The sequence below is a fragment of the Gasterosteus aculeatus genome, chromosome 7 (assembly GCF_964276395.1).
Source record: "Gasterosteus aculeatus chromosome 7, fGasAcu3.hap1.1, whole genome shotgun sequence".
Taxonomy (NCBI): Eukaryota; Metazoa; Chordata; class Actinopteri; order Perciformes; family Gasterosteidae; genus Gasterosteus; species Gasterosteus aculeatus.
The window spans coordinates 23,884,619-23,907,245 of NC_135694.1; the positions used below are offsets into that span (position 1 = coordinate 23,884,619).

Genomic DNA, 22,627 nt, shown 5'->3' on the forward strand with positions numbered 1-22,627 from the left:
ATTTATGTCTTTTTATCATTCTATAATTGTGAACTAGCTGCATGCACTGTATTGTCCCGTTCTTATTTTCCATTTAGTGGTTAATTACATACTAAGTAGGGGAGGTTATTTAATAGGATGCGAGTTTGTATTGGCTGCTAGTTTCAAGTTTGCTGTCCTGAATTCTTTTGCTCAAGTATACTTTGGACCAAATCCCTGAATTCTCTCCCGAAGAACATGTCAGTGCGCCTTATGTCGTCATTTACGGCAACTCTTAGTCGTTCGCTATATTGCCTGACAGTAAAAATTATGATTAATACCTTGCATGCTTTTAGAATACTTGCAGAATATCGACCAAATACCACCGTATCAAAAAGAAAGTGTATGTAACGTTGAAAAGAATTTTTAAAAATCAGATATGTGTCAAAAACCAAACTAAATGGATGACGTGTACCAAAGGGTCCTTGTGACTTCCGGGTGTGTATAAACAGCTTGAAGACGGAGTCGCCTCGCCCTGAAAATGTCAGTTTCTGTCCTTTTTCTGATTATTTCTTTCGCTGAATCCATTTCATATTCGTTAGCCAACATGACGGCGCTAATAACGACATTTCCGTCCCCTGCATTAGGTCTAAAGTAACGTTTAAAATCACACTGACGTCGGACCCCCGGCTTCCATACAAAGTGTGAGTACAGCTCATCTTTTAACGTATTGCATCCACTTGCATTTCAGTCTTTTTACTGTTTCATTTTACGTTTACGCGTAACTGCTGCTGCAGATATCGGTGTGTCACGCTGGTGTCCTCACCTCTAGCTTCAGAGAACGTGGTCACTGAACACATGTTGGTGTAAAGCTGATTTACATGCTGGTTCTGAGCCCAACAGCTAGGTTAACAGTGGTAAAACCCTAAAGAGCGATGCAATGTATCTGTCCAGGTCTGCCCATCTCAAACATGGATGGGGAATATTATTGATTCCAAACATGTTACCTCTGGACACAATAATTCTCTTTAAGACAGACATTTTCAGTCTCCGCGTCACACATGTGTCATGCTTCCGATTTGTGACGTCACAACGTTTTGTTCATGCTCCACGTCCTACGTCATGTATGTGATTTAAGTGTCACACAAAATGTCCCATTCAGTAGATTCATTTGACAACGCCATTTAAAGTCAAACTCTGCAAAACGTTTTTTTTTAAATAACCTTTTGCATTGTGTTGCATCGAGATCAGGTCATCTTGTTTCAAGTCACAGCTGGTTAGAAGAGTGTGTATGATGATCCTGTATGAGTATCCTATGTTACTCTGCTATATTTACTCAACCAATTATACAATACTAAATGTTAGCTAAATATTTTTTAATTCTTGATATTTTAAATTGTGGTGGATTTCGGACCCCTTCATTTATTTATTGATATTGTGCACGTTAATTATGGTTCTGTAATGAGCCATGATCTGCCTGGGCTCAAAATGTCTTGACTGTAAAAAATAGGGGTGTAACGATTCATTCACTGAATCGTTTAATCGATTTATATTCCTGCGATCCAACTGAATCGATCTGTGCTCCGCAAATCTGCATCCCGGACGACATATATCGATTACAAATCGATTGAAATGGTACATAATCAATTGTATCGATACTTGGAAACTGCACATTGGATTTAAGTACAAAAACGGTATGGATGTGTGTTTGTTTGTTTTGTTTTTTTAGCACTTTAGACACGTTAAACGTTACTCGATTCAGTCCGCCTGTCTGTGACGTCATCGGTACGCAGCGGCAGCCGCGCGAAACTCGGAACAACAACTAAACACAGCGTGGAGGAGACGACTGCGAGCGAGACATTTACAAACCAACTTATCGATCCAGCGTGTGGAAACATTTTGGCTTTTGCAAACACGGAGGTGTTCTAAATAAGTCGGTCGCTGTTTGTAGAATATGTAGAAGACAAATAAAAAAAACACTGAAACACGACGAATCTTTCCAGCCATCTACTAAGGCGCCGTGGGATTAAACAACGCCGACAGTCAGGACCTCCAGCAGCGTTACCGCTGCAGCAGCAGCAGGTAACTCCAGCTCTGCAGACACCTCAGGCCTCGCCAGCACCAAACTCAACATCACAGTAACAATTGCCAAGTTTATCTGTAAAGACATGCGACCCTACAACGTGGTTGAAAATCCGGGGTTCTGTGAATTGATCCAAACATTTTGTAATTATTGTGTAATGTTTACATTGAAAATTGCACTTGATTCAAATAAAAGGTTAATACATTTGCCATTAAGTGTTGTTTGCTTGTTTATAATATCCATACTTAATTTAAACCTGATTTCCTTACAAGAAACAACAGGGATCTCGGAAACTTTGCCTGCACTGTCCAGTAAAGTTACTGAATCGATTTCAAGTCACTGAATCGAATCAAATTGAATCGTTCTAAATTAACCCAGATCGTCCATGAATCGAATCGGCAACCATGAATCGCGAATCGAATCGTTGTTAAAATGAATCGTTACACCCCTAGTAAAAACTGTACTTTTAGCGTCTTTCTTTTCCTTCCAGACATTTTTTCCGGTGTAATACATGGTCCAATTTCCCATCAGTGCTTGACATTGAATTCTCTAATTTGAATATGTTCTAGCAATGCACGCAGGCCACGCAGAATATTCTAGCCCTGAAGTGTTGACAGGAAGTCTATTCTCGCTGCCGGTGTTCATGTGTGAGCACGAATAGAGTGATAATAATGACAGGAAAAAAGGTATTGCATAAATCCTGGCAGAAGAGTGAACTTCACACATTAATCCATGCATCTTCTTTTCAAAATCACCGGTCACATTTAAACGCATCAGCCCTGTTACGGCAACCTGGTGGTCACATCAATGAGACAAGCTTTCACTCTCTGTCATACTGGTGAAGCTTCTACTTCTAGTTTGTTCCTCTCTCAGCACCTTGCTGCTGTACGGAGTATCAATACATTTTGCACCGCATGACCTCAGCTACTTTTGTCCCCCCTGAAAAACGCATAACTACTCATGCCATAAATGGTCTCATATCTTCTGACAAAAGTTAAGTTCATGTTGCAGTCCGTTGAGTTGGGAGATGCGTTTTCCTCCTCTCTGTGAAGTGACAATAAACGGTGAGATACAGAATCGCACTTTTGCAGCTCTTACGGTGTAAGTGACTCGCTCCACAGCAATTAAACGGTCAGGCTACCTGTTGATCTAAGCTCAGGGCAAATGTTTGAGAGATGATATCGATCATGTTTCACAAATTAAATGGTGATGTAATTGCTGTGTTTTTAATATATCCTGTTTGATGCATTGTTTTGTTGCAGATTAAGTGTTCCTGAAAGCACACCGTTCACGGCAGTTTTGAAGTTTGCCGCTGAGGAGGTAAGCTTGCTGTTTGCTAATTTAATAATATGTATATAGTCATCAACAGGGGGCGCTACGTGAACCGGATACAGTATGAACTGTTTCAGTCTGTGATGTAGTTTTCATGTGTGACTGCATTTAATTTAGCTTTAGTGTCCAATTTGGAGATATGTTGTATATGCTAATATGTATTAGTCATTGCATATAAACCTACATACATACATTTTCTATTAACTGATTTCATCAACATGCATGCAGATAGACTACTACTAGTTTTTGTATTACTAGTATATTAGTATTGACCAGGCTTTCATTTTTCTTCATGAGAAGCCGCATTTTTTTGTTCGTAAAATCTGGCGTCAGCATGTATACGAAACCTTTACTTTCCTAACTTAAACCGTGATACGTTTCGGTGTCCGGCCGTCTGGTCGAACAGATTTGCCTGCGTGTACATCAATACAGGTCCTGTAATTGCCCCTGTGAGAGAGAGACACACACACACACACACACACACACACACACACACACACACACACACACACACACACACACACACACACACACACACACACACACACACAGAGAGCAGTGGCTGACGGCAGACTGCCAGCGCTCGTGTGCCGCTGGTACAGTGTGTTTGTCTCTATTGTAGAATAGTCCGTTTAAATCCAAATCAGAATAGAGGTGCTGTTTTGTCAAATGTTCACAAAGTGTCTTTTGGAAGTGTCCTTCCAGCCAGTTACAAGTTTATACTTGTAACTCCAAATGGTGCTTTCATTCATCACGATAGCAGAGGCTTTCGTGTTGGAACAATGTTCCTGAAAGACATAAGTGAAAATGTAAATTTATTGTGTTTAATAATTAACAACCGTTTGTGATTCAAACATAATTTTGTCACATTTTATGCTACGAGAAGAAGAGTTCAACAACCCTTCACTCGTGATGTGCTGCATGAGCTACCTGGCCAGTAGTTTGGAGAGCAGCGTTTAGCCAGCCTTATCGCCATGGTGACACATTGCCCCGTCTAACCCTCCACTGCAAATCTCACCAGCCCACATTAGGACACACATTGTGACCATGCTGAGTGATTTTATTCCAGAAATTGAAGCGTGGCTATCTTTTCCCCTGGCATTGTGTGTGTGTGTGTGTGTGTGTGTGTGTGTGTCCGTGCACGTGCACGTGCTCCAGGTTTGAAGGTTTCGGGCAAAAGAATTGGCGCCTCGGTACCCGTTACTCAATGAAAAAGATTTTCTTCATTCACATTTGGAAATTGGATTTTAACATTTAAAATATTTGAATGCTGCTGAAGTTTCCCAAATGTCAATGTTGTGAATTCCACTAATGGTTTTTCTTTTTCCAGTTCAAAGTGCCATCAGCAACCAGTGCAATAATAACAAATGGTGAGTTTAGAGGGAAAGTTTTTCAACTTTCAGTTTACTCTCGTCGGCAAAAGGGATACGTTTATCAGCTGGACTGTTGTTGTGGATCTTATCTTCTCATTACTGAGAAACCGTGTGTTTGAACAGGTACCTTTTGAAAAAGTTTCTGCTGTGAGGATTTTAAAGAGCTCTAACCAAGTAAAGCTTTTAGCGGCAGTGTGACGCTAAATGTGCTAAAATGTGTTCAAATCAGTCCTGCTCCCGCCGTCAGTCAGTATTTTTCTATAATGACCCCATTAAATCAATATTGTTACACAAGATATTGATTTTAAAGTTGATTAGAGTACCTTGGCTAAAAAGAAACTTGTAATATAAAAAACACATTGTAGAATGCTTTAAGTGAAAAGAGTTAACAATAATAATATCATACTTAATAATAAAATAGAATAAATTATTTCTTGTCCCTTGCCCTCTTTCCGTTTGGGAAATACGGTTTAAATGCTCCCTGAAATCCCCATTGGCATTCTGCTGTAAAGTCCAGCCGCGTCTTCCTTCAGCTCTGTATCATCAGACACCCTAACCCTTTCCACAAATTAAAGCAGGCAGCGCCTCCTCAAACCTCATTGTGCTCCTTGTTCAGCGCTGCTGCCGACAGTGTTTGGCAGTTGAGAAACTGAAATTCAGAGGAAATCCGCACGACGTACTTTCTCACAGACTGGTGACATGTTCAGGGTGCGGTGGGAATAGTTGGACGGAACACTGTTGCCAAATAAGATTGAGATGGGATTTGTGTTGAAAATGTAATGTCATCTAGGTCAAATTAGAATTTTTGATTTATCAGTGCAGAATGAATCGCTGGTCTGCTGCCTGCTGCTGAGGCACACGTTGATTTGTTTTATTTGTTTTGCCCGTTGCAGTACCATTGTGCATAAACTGGGACGGTGTAATTTTCCATTTATATACTAATGTCGTCTGCCTGACAATATCTCAGTTCTAAACGGTTGTCTTTTTCTTCCATGTTTGCCCACAGATGGAATAGGAATTAACCCTGCTCAGACAGCAGGTGAGTCATTGAATGCTTTCCACATAATGTATTTTATATATATATTTATCTCCTCAAAAGCCCATATATATATGGTGATTTTCCTTTCGTTTTAGCATTTTGAGATTCATGGACACATAATCAACCTCGGGGCTCTTTTTAAAGCTCTTTCAATGTGCTGCCTTCCAAGCAGAACGACAGTAAAGCATGTTTCATAAGGCTCTTTGGTAGAGATTAAAGATTCATTTGATAAAGCTCTCAGTAGCAGTGACTTATGTGGGCGGTTGTAGAAAGAGGGCAAAGAAAAGTAACCCCTAGAGGTAATTAAAAAAATCAAGTCACAGCTATTATGATCTTATTTAAATCCGATTTGAAGGGTAGAATGTAAAAAGGCCATAGATGTCGAGCAGTGGTCAGTGATTTAAGTAAAGGACAGAAATCAATCACTGACACAGGAGAAATATTCAGAAGAAGAACATGATGCTGTCCTGTGAAGGATGTTTTTAAAATGTTTATTTGTAGAGCAACTTCACTTAATCCGTCCCTAACCTGAGGGTGAAGTAATATTGCACCATAATGCGACCAACCATGGGCCTGCTTAATTGTCCAGCCACATTTATTTATTCATATTGGTGTTGGATAAACTTGAGTTACTTAAACAACCCTAATTAGACTGACATTCATGTGTTCGTGTACAGATTCATGAGTATGGATGCCGTGCCTCATGAGACCGAGTAGTTAATGTTACATTTCTTTTTTAAAGGCTTCTTACTGGAGGCGAACTACGTACACCGAGCCGTTTAGTCAGAATTCACTTGATTTAACATTCCCCTTGTGAATCAAGAATAGCTGTGTATAGTAGATGACTGGGTTCACTGCAGAGAGCAGGCAACATAGCATTTTAGTTGCATTACTGTATTTCATCTTCATATTAGGGTTAACGTCCTGTAACAGTTAGAAAAGTTGATGATTTTATTTTTTACTGCATCAGCTTCACTGCCAGTAAAAAGCTCCCTTTGTGAAGAACAGCGGCTATAAACTGAACTTTTTATGGCGCTCCATTCTGTGTTGCAGGCAATGTTTTTCTTAAGCATGGCTCAGAGCTGCGCATCATTCCCAGAGACCGAGTGGGAGGAGACTGATGCTCCTAGTTGACGACAGTGACTCACCCGGCAGGATCGCATAACGCTCGAGACCCAGGAAACACCTCGGCGTGTTTTATCTTCTGGCCCACAACTGATGGTGACTCACAAGAGAATATGTATATTTAAACTTGGAAGATGAAATGCACACACACAATTGCATGCAACCTGCTTCTTTATTCTCAGTCATCTATTTCAGTTTGTGTAATTGAATTAAAAAGATTGGCGTGACATCTAGAGTTTCCACAGCCACTCTGTCATTAATATAAACAAACGCAGCAGATGCACCATGGAAAGGATTTAGGTAAAATCAACAACTGATTCAACTTTTGTACCTTTTGTAAATGACACCAAATCAGTACAGCTGACAACACAACATGACTGCATTGCAATATTTACTGTTGTCTTTATCGGTCCTGAGGTGATGGCAAAATACATGCTCTTAGGGACCATCGTGGCTGTTGATGTGCAGGTAAATTCAATCTCTTTACATATTTTGATAAACAACATTATTGAGGCTATTCAGTCAGTACTCCTCAAACACAAGATGAATAAACTCTCATCATGGTTCTGTACTCGGTACTTGGTGAAGCAGCTCCTTCCATAACTCAAGCAACATTTACTTCTGTCACTCAGTGCTGCCTTGTGGATCTTTGCTGCCCTCTGTCAGTTTGTACTCCCCCAATGCTTTGTCTGTGTATTTCAAGCCATGTATTATGACTCGTCCCAGAATAAATGTAAAAAGACTATTGAGTATTATAACTATTTAATATGCACTGCTAACTTAATTAGGCGCTGAGCAGCAGGTGGTGAATAAACAAGGCCGGCATCCCAACAGCTATAATATAAATGTGGAGGCTCCAGAATGTGTCCCAATGGCTATATAGTTATTCATCCCACATAACCAAAACATCAGTTCCATCCATCGTCAAACCGCTTATCCAGCCCCCCCGCTTATCGCGGGGGGGCTGGAGTCCATCCCAGCTAACTTCGGGCGATAGACAGGGTACACCCTGGATTGGTCGCCAGCCAATCGCAGGACTAACACAGAGACATACAACCATTCACACATCTACGGGCAATTTAAAGTCCCCAATTAACCTGATCCCCAGAGCATGTCTTTGGACTGTGGGAGGAAGCCGGAGAACCCGGAGAGAACCCACGCAGACACGGGGAGAACATGCAGACTCCACACAGAAAGGCCACTGGGCGGAATCGAACCCAGGACCTTCTTGCTGTGAGGCAACGGTGCTAACCACCACGCCACCGTGCCGCCCCAAAACATCAGTTATGATGTGGAAATAAATTCACTGTTTAATTGCAATTGTGGGTCATGTGTTTTCTCCTTTCCCACGACCTGAAATAATACCTTCATGTTATATTAGAATTACTCTCATCCAAAACAAAATCCTGACTAATGAGCGGACCAGTGTTTTATTCTAAAATATGCTTCATTGTTTCTCTGGCTGATTAACAAGGGAACAGTATTTATTATCCACTGGACATTAAACAGTTTTTCAGAGAAGGTTCCGATTCATTTGTTTCAGAATCTGTTCCGTTCTCCAGCCTGGGAAACCATACTTTTTTAAAAGACTAAAAGGCTAGAGAGAATAATGTTACTTTCACGCTGTAATGCACAAGAGATAGCACACCGTTGTGCCTCCCCATCCATTAAGATGGAGACCCAGATAGGGGGAAGGGTGTACTGGAGGGCCTTTCCAGATGGATTTTCTCATTTATTTTAATCAAAGTCCCTGCTGGGTACATTCAGCAGAAACCTCCTCCTGAAATAGGAAAAGACCACACGGAGCCCCAGCAAATGTGATACACCGGATTTAGTGTTGACCTAAAACATTTTAATTGTTGCAATTGATAACAACATATTGCAGATATCTATAACCACTATGTGTCCTGGTTAAATTAAAACTTGGTGTTTTTTCTTTTTCTTAACCTACTCTTGGGCACAAGAACAAAATGTAATTAAAAGAAGAAATCTGGTCATTTTATCTGATTCTGCGTCCTTTTAGGCATGAAATTAAAATTGCACACTTAAGCATAATTGGTGCTGAATCTTTCATGTTTGCAACCAACGAGGTAGAAAGATACTTCGGGGGAAGCACTGCTCACAGTTGCCCAAATGAAGTCGTCCTGACTGGGACTCACACAAGAGAAATTTCTTTTTATTTTATCTGCCATCACCACTGCATCCCACGCACAACCATTCCAGGTGTCTGCAAGTCCATCGAGGCCCACAGGGAGCGTAATGATGAAAAGCAGTCTATTGACTCTGCTGTGGGACAGATCCTGCAGGCGGATGCTGCATCATGGTCGGGCCGAGCGTCCGGCTAAAAAAAACTGTGGGAGTCTTCAGTTGAAATGAGGTAACGCAAACAGAAAGGGAGTTGGGGTTGTGTGCGCGCATCTGATTTGGAGGAAACAGTAGCGGGTTAATTGGGTTGCACTGAACTGAGCCACTGAGCGTGGGCAGGCCTGTCCTCCACGTCTCTCAAACCCTCCGGCAGATGTTTCCCCCTCTTGCTCATGTTCTAATACTTATTCAGCCAGACGCATGAACAAGTAGCTTCACAACGTTCTACAGTTAAGCTATACGTGTGTAATCTTCTGTTAAAAAATCCGCTTGAGTTGTGGTTCTAAGAGCAAACTTTTGATTGATTTGACCTGTAATCGAAGTTGGTCCAGTCAGAGAATGGTTTGAAGGTCTTAGTTTTAAACATGGCTGACGTGCAGGCAAACAGGAAGCAGGATGAAGAAACGGGGCCCTTGTGCTCCTCCACAGACACAGAGCGGATACAACCAGCCGCCTCAGATCAGTAAGACACACAGAGAAACACACAACCATCTCACCGCACATCCAGTTCAGATTCAAGCCAACCTCACACATCTGTCAGTCAAAAACATGCAGTACACACGTGTATGCGGGTGTGTGTGTGGGGGGGCAAATGAGCCGGAACCTCAATCCCCACCTGCACACAGCCAGGTGGAACCTCAGGGGGAGGGGGGGGGGGGCTTTGGGGTTCTGTGTCAAGATGATTTAATTATACGAATGACCTTATTCTGCCCCCTTCTGTTTGGAAATGAGTACGGCAGCTGGATGGAGAACTTTTGGAAGCACACACAGTGATTTATCTTCATCTATATCTTCCTTTGCAGAACGTCTACTGGTTAGTCTTGGTTTATTGTAGATATTTAAGCATCCAGCATATTTAGATATGCTACAATTCAGTAATAAACACTCGGCATAACTTCGCCAATAGGATGATGATTCTTCTTAGATCTGCCTCTGAAATATAATAAATTCTTCAAGCTCCAGTGAGATAAAAATTGTGGCTATAAGGGAGTATTTTAGCGCATCTCTCAATTTTATATTATACATATATTTATTATATATATTATACAGATGCCGCATGTACAGGCTTTCGCATAAATGACCTATTATTGTAATTTATTTAGATTATATACATATTATAATGCATTTAACAATAAACAGTGGTATATTCCACAATTCAGACATAATTGTTCATCAGGTGTATTTTTTTTCCTCCTTCATTATTAGTTGAACCTGTCAGCTTCCTAATTAGCTCAGAACACAAAGTACAGCCATGGCAATGGGAAAGACAAAGGTTATGCAAGTATTTGGTAATAAACAAATGTTGACCCAAGTGGCCCTAAAGCGTGTTTCAAATTTCTAAGGCAAACAGATTTCACCAAAAAAGAAAAAAATCCAACATTTGATGAGTTATTTAGTCCAAACCAAAGAGGCGGACGACCAAAATGGCCTCATGAATCCACACGGGAAGAATAGCTAAAAACAAAACAAGACGGGACAGAGATAGAAAGCATTTGTGAAGCCTCTCACACTATATGTTTACACTAAATTTTTTCTCTTGGTTCTGACCGACCAAAACTCGGCCTGTGGCCGTTGTGTCCTCAGAACACACTCTCCGAGTGGCTTATTATCCCTTCCACAAACCCTTTAAACACATTGGTACTCAAAGTTGGTGCAGAGAGAGGAGATATATGAAGAACGAGGGGATTATAAAAGATTAGCTCTGGTGCTGCCTCAGTAGATTCAGGAGACCACTTCAGTCAACGGAGAAAAACGGTTTAGTTGGGCGACTTTGAAATGCTTTTGAGAGTCTTTTGAAGTTGAAAACTTGTCATACATCATCTCAATGCTGGTTATGGCATGATCATTTATAGGGGGAATAGTGTTCCTCAACAGAAACCGGGTCTGTACTCTTAGAAAAACTAGAGGAGATACAAAAAGGAACGATTCATTTTATGTCCAAAAGGCAACACTCAGCTAACGTGTCATTCTACCAACTTGAATGGACCATTGGACGAAGAGCCACAGCCAATGAGGAGAGGCCGAAGGTATTTTTTAAAACTCGTTAGATAGGATGACGAGTCACCAATTGGAAGGAAGTGAACTGGTCCTGATCAGATGATTCATGTGCCTCTAGAATGAATTAAGATGTGTCTCACTGGAGGAAGAAATGGATTAAAAAGTAAATGTCAGTTTAAATGTAATTTGCATAACAAAAGTAATACCAGCTATCTTAATCCTCCATTAAGCACATATCATAATGGGGTCTTGACAATTTGACTCTCAATAGAGCCATGAAATAAGAGGTGAATTTACATCCGAGGATAATGTGTTCCTCCAATGGGAGTCAGTCGTATTAGTCCTTCTGTGGTTCTGTTGGTAGCTCTGTGGAGTCTGAGAAGAAAATCTGATGGTGTCAACAGGGATTCCTCGGCTTGGACGTGTGAGTTAAATATTTGAAAGAGAGTCTGATAGAAATTGGAGCGGTGGGCTTTCAAGAAAATTGGCTTTTAGAGGCTCTAATGTCGGACATAATTGAGTGTCAGTCTTCATATGGAGACCGAAAAGTCAGAATATCTCTCCCTCGGCGGCTTCAATTTTCACCATTATTTTTTAAATCTGTCTCTTCCGAATCAACCAACTTAAAACAAGTACAATGCAGGATGGACAAAAACCTCAAAGCGCAGGACGATGGTGCTTCTGTCGGTCAGGCAGCTCTGGCCATTCTTCAACCATTCGTTTTAGGTTTGCTTAAATCTAGCCAACACATATAAATGTATTCTCAAAGACCGGTTTAAAGGTGTATTGTATGGGGTAAATTTCTCATTTAATGGATCTTTTACCTCCTCGCACACTGCTGAGGATATTCATGGTGCCACTTTCTCTTTTTGTCACAGTAAACTCTAATGTGATAAGATGGAATTAAAGTTTCTGCTGAGCACCGTCCGTTCCGTCACCAGTATCAAACTGGTTCCCTGATGTGCGTGAGCATGTGTGTGCAACGTGATCTCCGAAACCTGATCTCCAAAACCTGTTCGTAAAAATGTATACGAAAATCTTGAACATACAAATTCGTAACAATACATACGAACTGGCGGTGGTTAACCACGCCCCTTGAGTGAACAACATGGCGGATTCTTGAGTGAACGTCTCTCCGCCATGTTGGATTTTTTGAGGGCGTTAGGGTTAGTATTCTATTCTTACAAGTTAACATTGATTTCTCGTTAAAAATGCAATCATGTGTTTACGGGGTGCAGGTCCCCATTCACTTTGAATGGGGTGACGTCATCAGCTGCAGTCCGTATTTATTTCGTGTGTATCACTACGAATTTGTATGTTCAAGATTTTCGTATACATTTTTACGAACAGGTTTTGGAGATCAGGCTGGTGTGTGAGTGTGCGTGTGTGTGTGTGTGTGTGTTAGTCGACTGGAAACCGCTCATTTAAACTGAGGAAAGAACAGAGTTGGCGTAAAGTAAAATATTGTATGAACTGTTAACCTTCTGTTCTGGTCGTCAGTACGTGACGGCTGGAACTTTATTAGGCCCAGAGACTTTCCCCCTTTTGTTCTCTTTTCTTCTCAGGAATTTGGACAAAACGAAGAGAGCAAACTGGTGCATGAAATGTCAGGGTGGAAATCGTGTCTGAATTTGGCTTTTAGATTGAACGTGGATCTCCGTCGACTTTCTACAGTGTGTCTTTCTCATAATCTCACATACGCTATGTGGAAAAGTCCCTGTTACTGTTTGTGGCTCCCTGTGTCGTTGCAACAACTTTAATTTAAAAGCCATGTTTGTAATCAGTAGAAAAACATCCCTGTGAAAAGAACTTTACTAAAAAAATTTAAAACGTTTCATACTTGAACCGTGAGCTTATTCCTGGAATGCTGCTGCTGCTCTTTACCACCAGGGGGCAGTAGCCTATAAAAAATAATTATTTAGTTGTTATTTAGTTTATTCATTTTTGTAACATGACTAAAACTTCTCTTGTTAACTTTTAAGACTCTATTAATCTGATACTTTACAGACTAAATTGTTTTTTGTGTAACTTTCTGTGCAGCGAGTACTAAAAAATAATAATAATAAAATTAAAAAAAATAATTTGTTCTTTTACATTACATTACCTTACAGGTCATTTAGCTGACGCTTTTTATCCAAAGCGACTTTACATTACACTTTAAACCCCTGGCTTTTACATTTTTGCCCGGGGAGCAATTAGGGGTTAGGTGTCTTGCTCAGGGACACTTCGACTTGCAGCCGGGACTCGAACCCGGTTCAATGTTCTTCTCTAGGAGGTCTCTTCAACGCTCCAAAAACCGCTTGTTGTAAAAATAGAAAAACAATTAAAATGGATGTTTTTGAAAATGTGCTGTGAAATGTTTCATTGGTTTTAAGTCTTCAACTCTCTGTTCTCCTCTTCATCACCGGGCCAATATTTCCAGTTCACAGCAACAACAACTGCAAAGGTTCCGACAGCCAATGGTTTCCCACACGGAGCGCAGACATCTACCGCTTCAAACTGCCTCCGGGGCTGGCGGCTTCGTCTGATGCGTGATGGAGTGTGGCAGGCCTGTTCCTTATTAAACTCATAACTTCTTGGAAATATCAGGAAATAGAGAGAGTATATGTCCTGTCAAGGTGCGCGTCCCCAAAAGCCAAACCGCCAGCAAAACATTTACATGTGAGCTGTAAACAAGTTATTAATACCGACGGTTCCACGTAGAGGTTTGTGCTGTTACCGTAAAAGTCCAACCATGGTTTCAAAAAAAGTCAAGTGGATGGCAAAGTGGTCCACTGAAAGCCTGTCTAGCCTCGCATTGATCAGGGCAATTATTGTAGAAACAGATCCCGAAACAACAGATATTTACCCAATTCCCCTCTAATTCTAAATGAAAACCTTGTTCCTCTAACTGAAGGCCAAAAGCCTTCAGGAGCACTGAGCATCTGTAGTGTAAACGCAGTAACAAGCTGCCGGTTTCACAGCACAGTAAACGTTTACCAGAATGGCACTTAGTGCAAACTCACACGGCCGTTGTGCTGATGATTACAGAGCAGCGCCGCCACCGAGATGCCTGTTTGGAGGAAAAGAGCTCACGGTGTGTCCTCTGAACGCCTTCTTTTTCTCTTTTCTTTTTGTGTGTCCACGTCTTTAATAAGGCAACAGAGATGGAGACCAGATGGGAATCTGTTCAATTGCTGTGCCATTCCCATTGCACTTTCAGCTGACCCAGACGAAACGTAATTGCAGGTTGGTTCTGCAGTGGCGCAAAAAACGGTGGTTTTGCATGTCAAAGCATCGCTTTCATGCGTGGGCCTCCTCGAGGAGCAACGGGCTCTGTGCGCTGATGAAGACGGCGTGGACGGAGCGCAGAGTGACGGGTGGCTGGCTCCTTTCATTGATGTCGAGCGTTGAAAGGATGGGAGTAACAGCTGTGTGATGTGTACACGCAGGAGGAAGTGAGGTATTCAGATCCCGTGGTGTACACTATACACATAAAAGTACAGCTTTATCAGTGAAAATGCTCTTAACTTTCAAGTACTGGTACACTCGTATTACAGGTTTCTGAAAAACATTACAAACTTTAATGGTTTGTTATTCATGAAGCATTAATATACACATTGTGTTGTAAGGTTTTAGCTGCAAATGTCTTCTATGTAACATTGATTGGCAAGTAGGTAAAAATGTGTATTTTCTTCGATTGTAGAAAACAATGTAAAATAACAAATCTCACAGCACAAACCACTGTGTGCTTGCAATAGAAAATGTGTTCTGGGCCTATTTGCACTATGAATGAATGAACAGCGGCTGCAATATTGTTCTTCTCCTTCTCCTCGTACAATATGCTGATTATGGACCCTGCTGGACATTTGCAAAAGCATATTGTCAAGTCAGAGGCAAGTCAATACCAACACAAAAAAAAGAAGATGTATGCCGCTTCGCTGCTGAATATTCATGAATGAAGAATGTGTTCTTTCATAATAAGAGGAGAATGCCTTTTGTCATTGGAAGTATGCACGCCAAGATGTTGCAAAAGCAGCAACCTGATGGCTGGTTAAACCTCATGCTGCCTCATTTACCGACCAGAGTCTTGAATCTCTCCCATTTCCATGTTTGCTCAAACCCCAGAATCTCCACATGCAGCGTTATCGCAGCGAGGCAGCTGCTGCGCTGAAGGAACCCCACATCCAGAGAGGTATGAATATGTCATGAGTCTGAAGATGGACTTTTGGAAAGTTTTTTTTGGAAAGCGGGCAACCAGTGTTGCAGTGGCAATTAGTTAAATGAACAGAAATGGAGACACACAAAATGATGTCATACCAAAACTGCTCATCATCGTCTAATGGATTCATAAATCTTTTCCTATGGAAAATGATTTTGTTGGAAACAAATGGTCACCAGGTTCAAATGTTCTCTAATTTGTTGACTTAATAAGGATCTTTACAGGCCTCCTTTGTTCTGCATCACTTCCTCTGCCTCCCATCTGAGTCTCAGTACAATCTGTGTGAAAACATTTGTGTATCAATTGTTTCTCTCACTTTAAGTTAACAGAAGAATTTTGCAGCTGAAAAGGTATGACAGCTGGAAGTGCTTGGGGTGCCTCATACTTTGACATAACAAGGCGCTGGAAACCCTCTAATCACCTGGATTTTTAAACGTGGGTGGCGTTGAGCCGGGGGAACAAAATGCAGTCACAAGCCGTACTTCTAACGATCAGGCTTATGGGGGAGGATTTGTGAGACTCGAGGCTGTAAAAATTGTGGGAACAGCGTGGAACTTAAAAATGCAAAACGTGTAACCAGTTTCCTGTAGAAGTGAGATTTGCACCTATGTGATTGTTGTACATTGCTGTTCCCGAATAGTGCAGATTCTCAGCCCCTCTTTGGTTAACTCATGAAACGGCCTGAAAAGCACATCATGTTTCTCGGTAGTCAAATTCGTGATACCAAAAAATCCCTTTCAGAGGGAAAGAAATGGGTTCAATACTCGCCTCGACAGATCCTCTAACTTGCAGTACAATTTCACCCTTGGGACCACTAAGGTCTAGTATGCCTTTTTCTTTACTGTATTAATAAACTATTTGCAACACTTTTTGCTCCATTTCAGCCAAAGGTACGTTTCACTTTTATGGAGTATGGATTTTAGTTTTTTGTATCATAGTTTACACTGACAGGGGACACAGTCATTCTTTTTCCAGCCCAGACCACAATGAGAGGTGACTTTCTTTTGCTTAAACACAGGTTTCAGAGCCCCAGATCCAACTGCTTCCACAATTTAACAACTGCAAGACACAAATGTACCTCTATTAAGTTATTCCCACAAAGATTCCTGCAGGGAGCCACCGGTCGGAGCCAATGAGAAGGAGCGTAAGAGAGGCGTAATAATCCAACAAAAACCAGATTAATGAAAGTGTCCCCATATGTAAGGAATACACCCCAACATATCATATCAAATGAAAACTTTAGCAATTAATTGAATATGATCAATACGTCATTTTCCTCCTACACCTTTCAAAAACCTAAGACTTCAGTGGTTCAAGGAATACCACAATCAGGATCCGACAGTGGAGAGGGAGAGATGACAAATGACAACATTCCATGATTATACTGCAGGAACTTTTTTAAATGCACCAGGCTTCATTGTCTGAGGGTGTATAAAATAATAACTATAGTAATTACTATATGACCAGCCTGTATTCTGTAACAAATAAAATGCCGTTGTGTATTCAGCCACAAAGCATATATCTGTGGTCAAAGCAGTCACAAAGTACACTGAGAATATCTGCACAGATGTGCACTACTGAAGTAGCCTGTATTTGTATGTGTGGGGTAATGTTGGCTTTATTCTCCATTCTACCTGTATTTTGTAAAGATTGTCTGGCAGGAGAAACTCAGCACTTGCTCGACAGCATACGTGATGCGTTCTTTTAGTCCCCGCCCCTCTCCTCCCTCTGTGAATGTCAGCTGCACTGCCCATTGGCAGGTAACGGACCCTAAAAAACCCTCCAATAGGTGCAGAGATGGGCGGCAGCATCGGTACTCGAGGCTCTCAAGTGTCTGAAGTTAAAACTCCTGCGCGCTACTCTCGAGGAGCGCGTCGAGGGTCCGGACGCAGAGACGCACGGGAGTCGCCGCCCAGCACGCATCCAGCTGACTCCCAACACTTTATTGATTTATACCTTCATCTTTTTTTTGGGGGGGGGGGGGAGAAAACACATCTGCCTTTCAACACGCCCGGATCAAATCCGTCGCTATGTGGCTCCATGGACTTCTCCTGTGTTTTGCAGTAACAGGTATTGTTTCCGCGCAGCCCGACAGCTCTGGACTGTTTTACGCGCTGAGATCCGAACTGTCGGAAGACGCGATCTTGGTGGCCAACAGCGGGATACGCGTGCCTTTCGGGAGGTCGGTCCCCGTCGATCCCATCAACGACCTGGTGATTCAGACGCGGCCGGGGGACCGCTGCAGCATCACCGTGCTGGATAACGACCCGCTCTCACAGAGACCGGGGCATCTCTCGCCCAAAAAGTTTCCGTGTGATTTCGGCCCCAACGATGTGACGTACGTGCACTACGGATCGAGGAGTCCGGCTAAAGACAGAGTGAGGCTGCAGCTCAGGTATGATGCGCAAGCCGAAACCGTTATTATCCCCTTCATGATGGAGGTTGAAGTGGTTTTCACTCAGCTAGAATTACTCACCAAAAACATGCCTCTCACCGTTGATCGGCTCAAAGCCACCAGTAACCCCATTGATAAGAAGATTTTAGAGTTTACTTATAGTCGAGATTCTCACAAATGTGAGGTGGCATCCCTGACCGGTGGCAGCCCTCTGCCCCGATATGGACGACTCATCGACGGGGGGAAACTTTCCAAAATGATGGACTGTGATGAATTCACAAAAGCTGACATCCGCTATGAACACACGTTCGACCGCAAGTCTCCCAATAGGGACTACGTTCCCATGGTCGTGGAGCTGCATGATAAGGAAGGCAACCTGGTGAAACAGGAGTATTTCCATCTTATGATTCGCATCAAAGCCGGGGAAGCAAACACCTCCCCCAGACCCAGCTTTGTGTCCATGATGATGATGGAGATCAGCCAGTTCGTCATGACCGCCCTCACGCCCGATATGCTCTCTGCTGAAGATACTGAGTCAGACCCAGATGAGCTCATCTTCAACATCACCTCTCCCTTATCTTACGAGGAGGGCTACATAGTCAGCACCGATGACAGGAACCTCCCCATCACCTCATTTTACCAGAGAGACTTGCGCGATTTGAAAATCGCCTACAAGCCCCCCGCCTTGGACTCGGACACTGAGAGGATTTTCCAGCTGGAGTTTGAGGTGGTAGACACAGACGGGGCCGTGTCAGACCCCTTTGCTTTTATGATAGTCGTGAAGCCCATGAACTCTTTGGCCCCTGTTGTGACGCGCAACACGGGCCAGCTGCTGTACGAGGGGCAGTCTCGGCCCCTCTTCAGCGCGCACAACTTGGAGATCAGCGACGAAGACAACCTGGACACGGTCACCGTCACAGTGGTGGATGGTCTGCGCCACGGGGACCTCATGGTGCTGGGCTCTCACAGGAAACTCTTCACCCCTGCTGACCTCGCGGCAGGGGTCGTGGTGTACCAGCACGACGGGAGCGACACGTACAGCGACAACATTGTTTTCAAGATGTCGGATGGAAAAAACGATGTCGAATTCCTGTTTCCCATTACAATCGTTCCTACCGATGACGAGCCGCCGATTATAAATGCCAACACCGGCCTGGTGGTTTTCAAAAACCAGATGATGGCTATTTCTCCCCTCATGCTCAGCGCCGCCGATATCGACTCTGAGGATTCAACTATTAAATTCACCGTTATCAGTCCTTTTTCTACCATAGGTGCAGTTCTCTTAAGACAGTCCGACGCCCCGGAGGACCCCTCCTCTTGGAAATTCAACGCCGAGGAGGAAGTGTATGAAAAGGAGGTGACAGAGTGGCTTCAGAAAGATATCACTGATGGGATGTTGTTTTACAAGCACACAGGCCCCCACAGCACAGATACCATCTTGGATCAGTTTGTGTTCACAGTTCAGGATGACAACGACCCCCCTAATGAGTCAGGAGAGAGTGCATTCATAATTCGGGTTTTACCCATTGATGACTTACCACCCGAACTGTTCCCTGGCACCACCCTGCAGATGACCGTCGAGGAGTTCAAGCTCACACACTTCAGCAAAGAAGTTCTGCGCTACACTGATTTGGACTCTGAGGACCGCGACCTCAAGTACACAGTTATCCAGCCCCCCATGGACACCGATGAAAATAACCCAGTTGCGTTTGGATCTTTGATTCTGACAGACAGCCCAGACACCGAAGTCACCGAGTTCACACAAGCTCAAATCAACCACCATAAGATCTCTTACGGCCCCCCAGATGTGGAGCTGGGAATTACAGCCCACGTCGTGCAGTTTCGTTACACTGTCGAAGACACGGCTGGGAACAGCGTGGAAGGAGCCTTCACTGTTTACCTCCAGCCTGTCAACAACAAACCCCCTCAGATTACCAACACAGGATTTTCTGTGTTTGAACGTGGAGTTCACATCATCAGTATTGCGGAGCTAGACGCCACAGACCTCGACACGGAGAGCAAACAGATTACGTTCACTCTGAGTCAGCCCGCTAAATATGGCCAGGTCCAGGTGGCATTCACTGATCTAGAGAAGAAAGGGGTTTTCAGACTCGAGGATATCTCAGGGGGTAAGACTTCGTACAGTCATGGTGGGGAGGAGACGCTGAGCGATGAATTTTTGCTGGATGTCAGTGATGGGTTTCATGTTGTAACCGTGACGGTCAAAGTTAATGTGAAGCCTGTCGATGATGAAACTCCAACCGTCAATCTGCCTCCGGGGACAATCGGCTCCCATATGGATGTGCTGGAAAACGGAGCTTCAGAAATCACAACAAATGTCATTCAAGGCCACGATGACGACACGGATGACCTCTTGCTGACCTTTATTGTGGAAGGTCCTCCAGAACTAGGGGAAATATTGGTTAAAGGAGTGCCTGCCGCAAGTTTCACTCAGGCTGATATTATTAATGGTGTGGTTGTGTATGCACACACCGGTGGGGAGATAGGTCTCTCCTCTAAGCAGGATGGCTTCAACTTGACTCTCACAGACATGTCCGATGATTGGACAGTGGGTGGAAATAGGGTCAATGGGGTTCATATTCGAGTCACTGTCCTTCCTGTTGACAGTCAGGCCCCCGAGGTCGGGGTCGGGATTCAATTTAGCGTCATCGAAGGGGAGAAATACTCCATTGGCGCTCAGCACTTAAACGCTGATGATGATGACACTCCAACGGATGATATCCTTTGCACCATCATTGTCCAGCCCAGTGCCGGCTACGTGGAAAATATATCACCTGCCCCCGGCTCGGAAAAGTCCAGGTCAGGAACAGCTATCAGCGCCTTTACCATCAGAGACATCAGGGAGGGGAATATCCACTATGTGCAGAGCATTCACAAAAAAGCAGAGCCAGTGGAAGACAGGTTCACATTTAGGTGCTCTGATGGGATCAATTTCTCAGAGAACCATTTTTTTCCGATTGTTATTATCCCATCTAATGATGAAAAGCCAGAGATTTATCTGCGAGAGATAGTCCTGATGGAGGGAATGAACATCGTCATCGACACCCCAATCCTGAATGGGGCCGATGCCGATGATCCGCCAGAGGATCTGATGTTCATCATTTCCAAACCTCCCAAACATGGTGCCCTTTTAAACCAGCTCTCCACCGGGTCTGTTTTGGTAACTAATTTCACTTTAGAGCAGATTAGGGAGGCGTCAAGTATAATTTATGAGCATGATGACTCAGAGACAACAGAGGACAGCTTTGATGTCACTTTGACTGATGGAAAGTACTCTGTGCAGAAAACAGCCATGGTCATGATCATCCCTGTTGATGACGAGACCCCCAGAATGCTCATCAACGACGGCCTGGAGGTTGAAATTGGGGAGACCAAAGAGATCAACAACAGAGTGCTCAAAGCAACAGATCTAGATTCAGATGACAGTAGGCTCACATACATCACCCGGTTCGGGCCTGGTCAGGGTCTCCTGCAGAGGAAAACACCGTCCGGGGCTCTGGAGAACATCACGCTAGGCATGAATTTCACACAATCCGACGTTGATTCAGGGCTTATACTTTACACACACAACGGTCAGGAGGGCATCCGAGACTTGGTCAAATTTGATGTCACAGATGGCGTGAACCCGCTAATTGATCGTTACTTCTACATCACTGTGGGCAGTATTGACATGGTGTTCCCCAATGTGGTCAGTAAAGGTGTGTCTCTGAGAGAAGGTGGCAGAGTGACTTTAACGACAGATCTCCTCAGCACTACTGACCTCAACAGCCCTGATGAGAATTTAATATTTACTGTCACAAGGGCCCCTGTCAGGGGCCACTTAGAGTGTACAGATACTCCCGGCATGCCCATTGGGGATTTCACTCAGCTGCAGCTAGCTGGCAGCAAGATTTACTACATCCACACCTCAGACGATGAGGTAAAAATGGATAGCTTTGAATTTGAAGTCACTGACGGCTACAACCCCATTTTCAGAACCTTCAGAATCTCCATTGTGGACGTCGATAACAAGAAACCTGTTGTTACTGTAAATAGTTTGCTTGTCACAGAGGGGCAGATTAAGCTGATTACACCATTTGAGCTCACTGCAGAGGACCAGGACACAGCTGAGAGGCTGCTCAAATTCTCTATCACCCAGCTGCCTGTTCACGGCAAACTTCTTTACAATCAGTCCACAGCCGTCAGCAGCTTCACCAAACAAGACCTTAATGAAAACCTCATCAGCTACAAACACGACGGAAGTGAATCATCAGAGGACTCCTTCTCTTTTACAGTAACAGATGGCACTCACACTGACTTTTACGTATTCCCCGATACCGTGTTCGAGACTCGCCGCCCTCAAACCATGAAGATCACCATCGCGTCCACTGACAACGGCATCCCCCAGATCGTGGTGAATAAAGGGGCCCCCGCTTTAAAGATCTTGGCCACAGGGCAGCTGGGGTTCCCCATCAGCTCCAATGCGCTGAGAGCAGAGGACAGAGACAGCACGCTGGCCTCCCTGGTGTTCCACATTACCACGCAGCCCAAGCATGGTTACATCGTTAACCTGGGACAAGGAAACAACTCCATCAACACATTTAGTCAAGGTAAACAAACACCCACCAGTATTATAATGCATAACCTCTGCACCAATACTGCATGTGGATGGGATAATCAAATCATGCTGATTTTGTTAAGTGTTCAGTGGTAAGAGGGATGTAAACAGAACTGATGATTACTGTTTCAAGATCTATTA

The 22,627-nt window shown here is 43.4% G+C and overlaps 2 protein-coding genes across 2 annotated transcripts in view; both read left to right on the top strand.

The window, feature by feature from the left end:
* The first annotated feature begins 321 nt into the window (after window positions 1-321).
* ufm1 (ubiquitin-fold modifier 1) lies at window positions 322-8,230 on the top strand. The gene is made up of 6 exons (XM_040182392.2): window positions 322-501; window positions 606-662; window positions 3,304-3,361; window positions 4,704-4,743; window positions 5,753-5,785; window positions 6,839-8,230. Coding segments are annotated over exons 1-6 (258 nt in total). The 5' UTR covers window positions 322-499; the 3' UTR covers window positions 6,907-8,230.
* A 9,031-nt stretch (window positions 8,231-17,261) lies between these two features.
* frem2a (FRAS1 related extracellular matrix 2a) overlaps window positions 17,262-22,627 on the top strand; it is a 45,266-nt gene continuing 39,900 nt past the window's right edge. Inside the window, exon 1 of the mRNA XM_040182324.2 lies at window positions 17,262-22,478. Coding sequence (XP_040038258.2) covers window positions 17,504-22,478 — 4,975 coding nt within the window. The 5' untranslated portion in view covers window positions 17,262-17,503. The remainder of the gene's footprint in view (window positions 22,479-22,627) is intronic.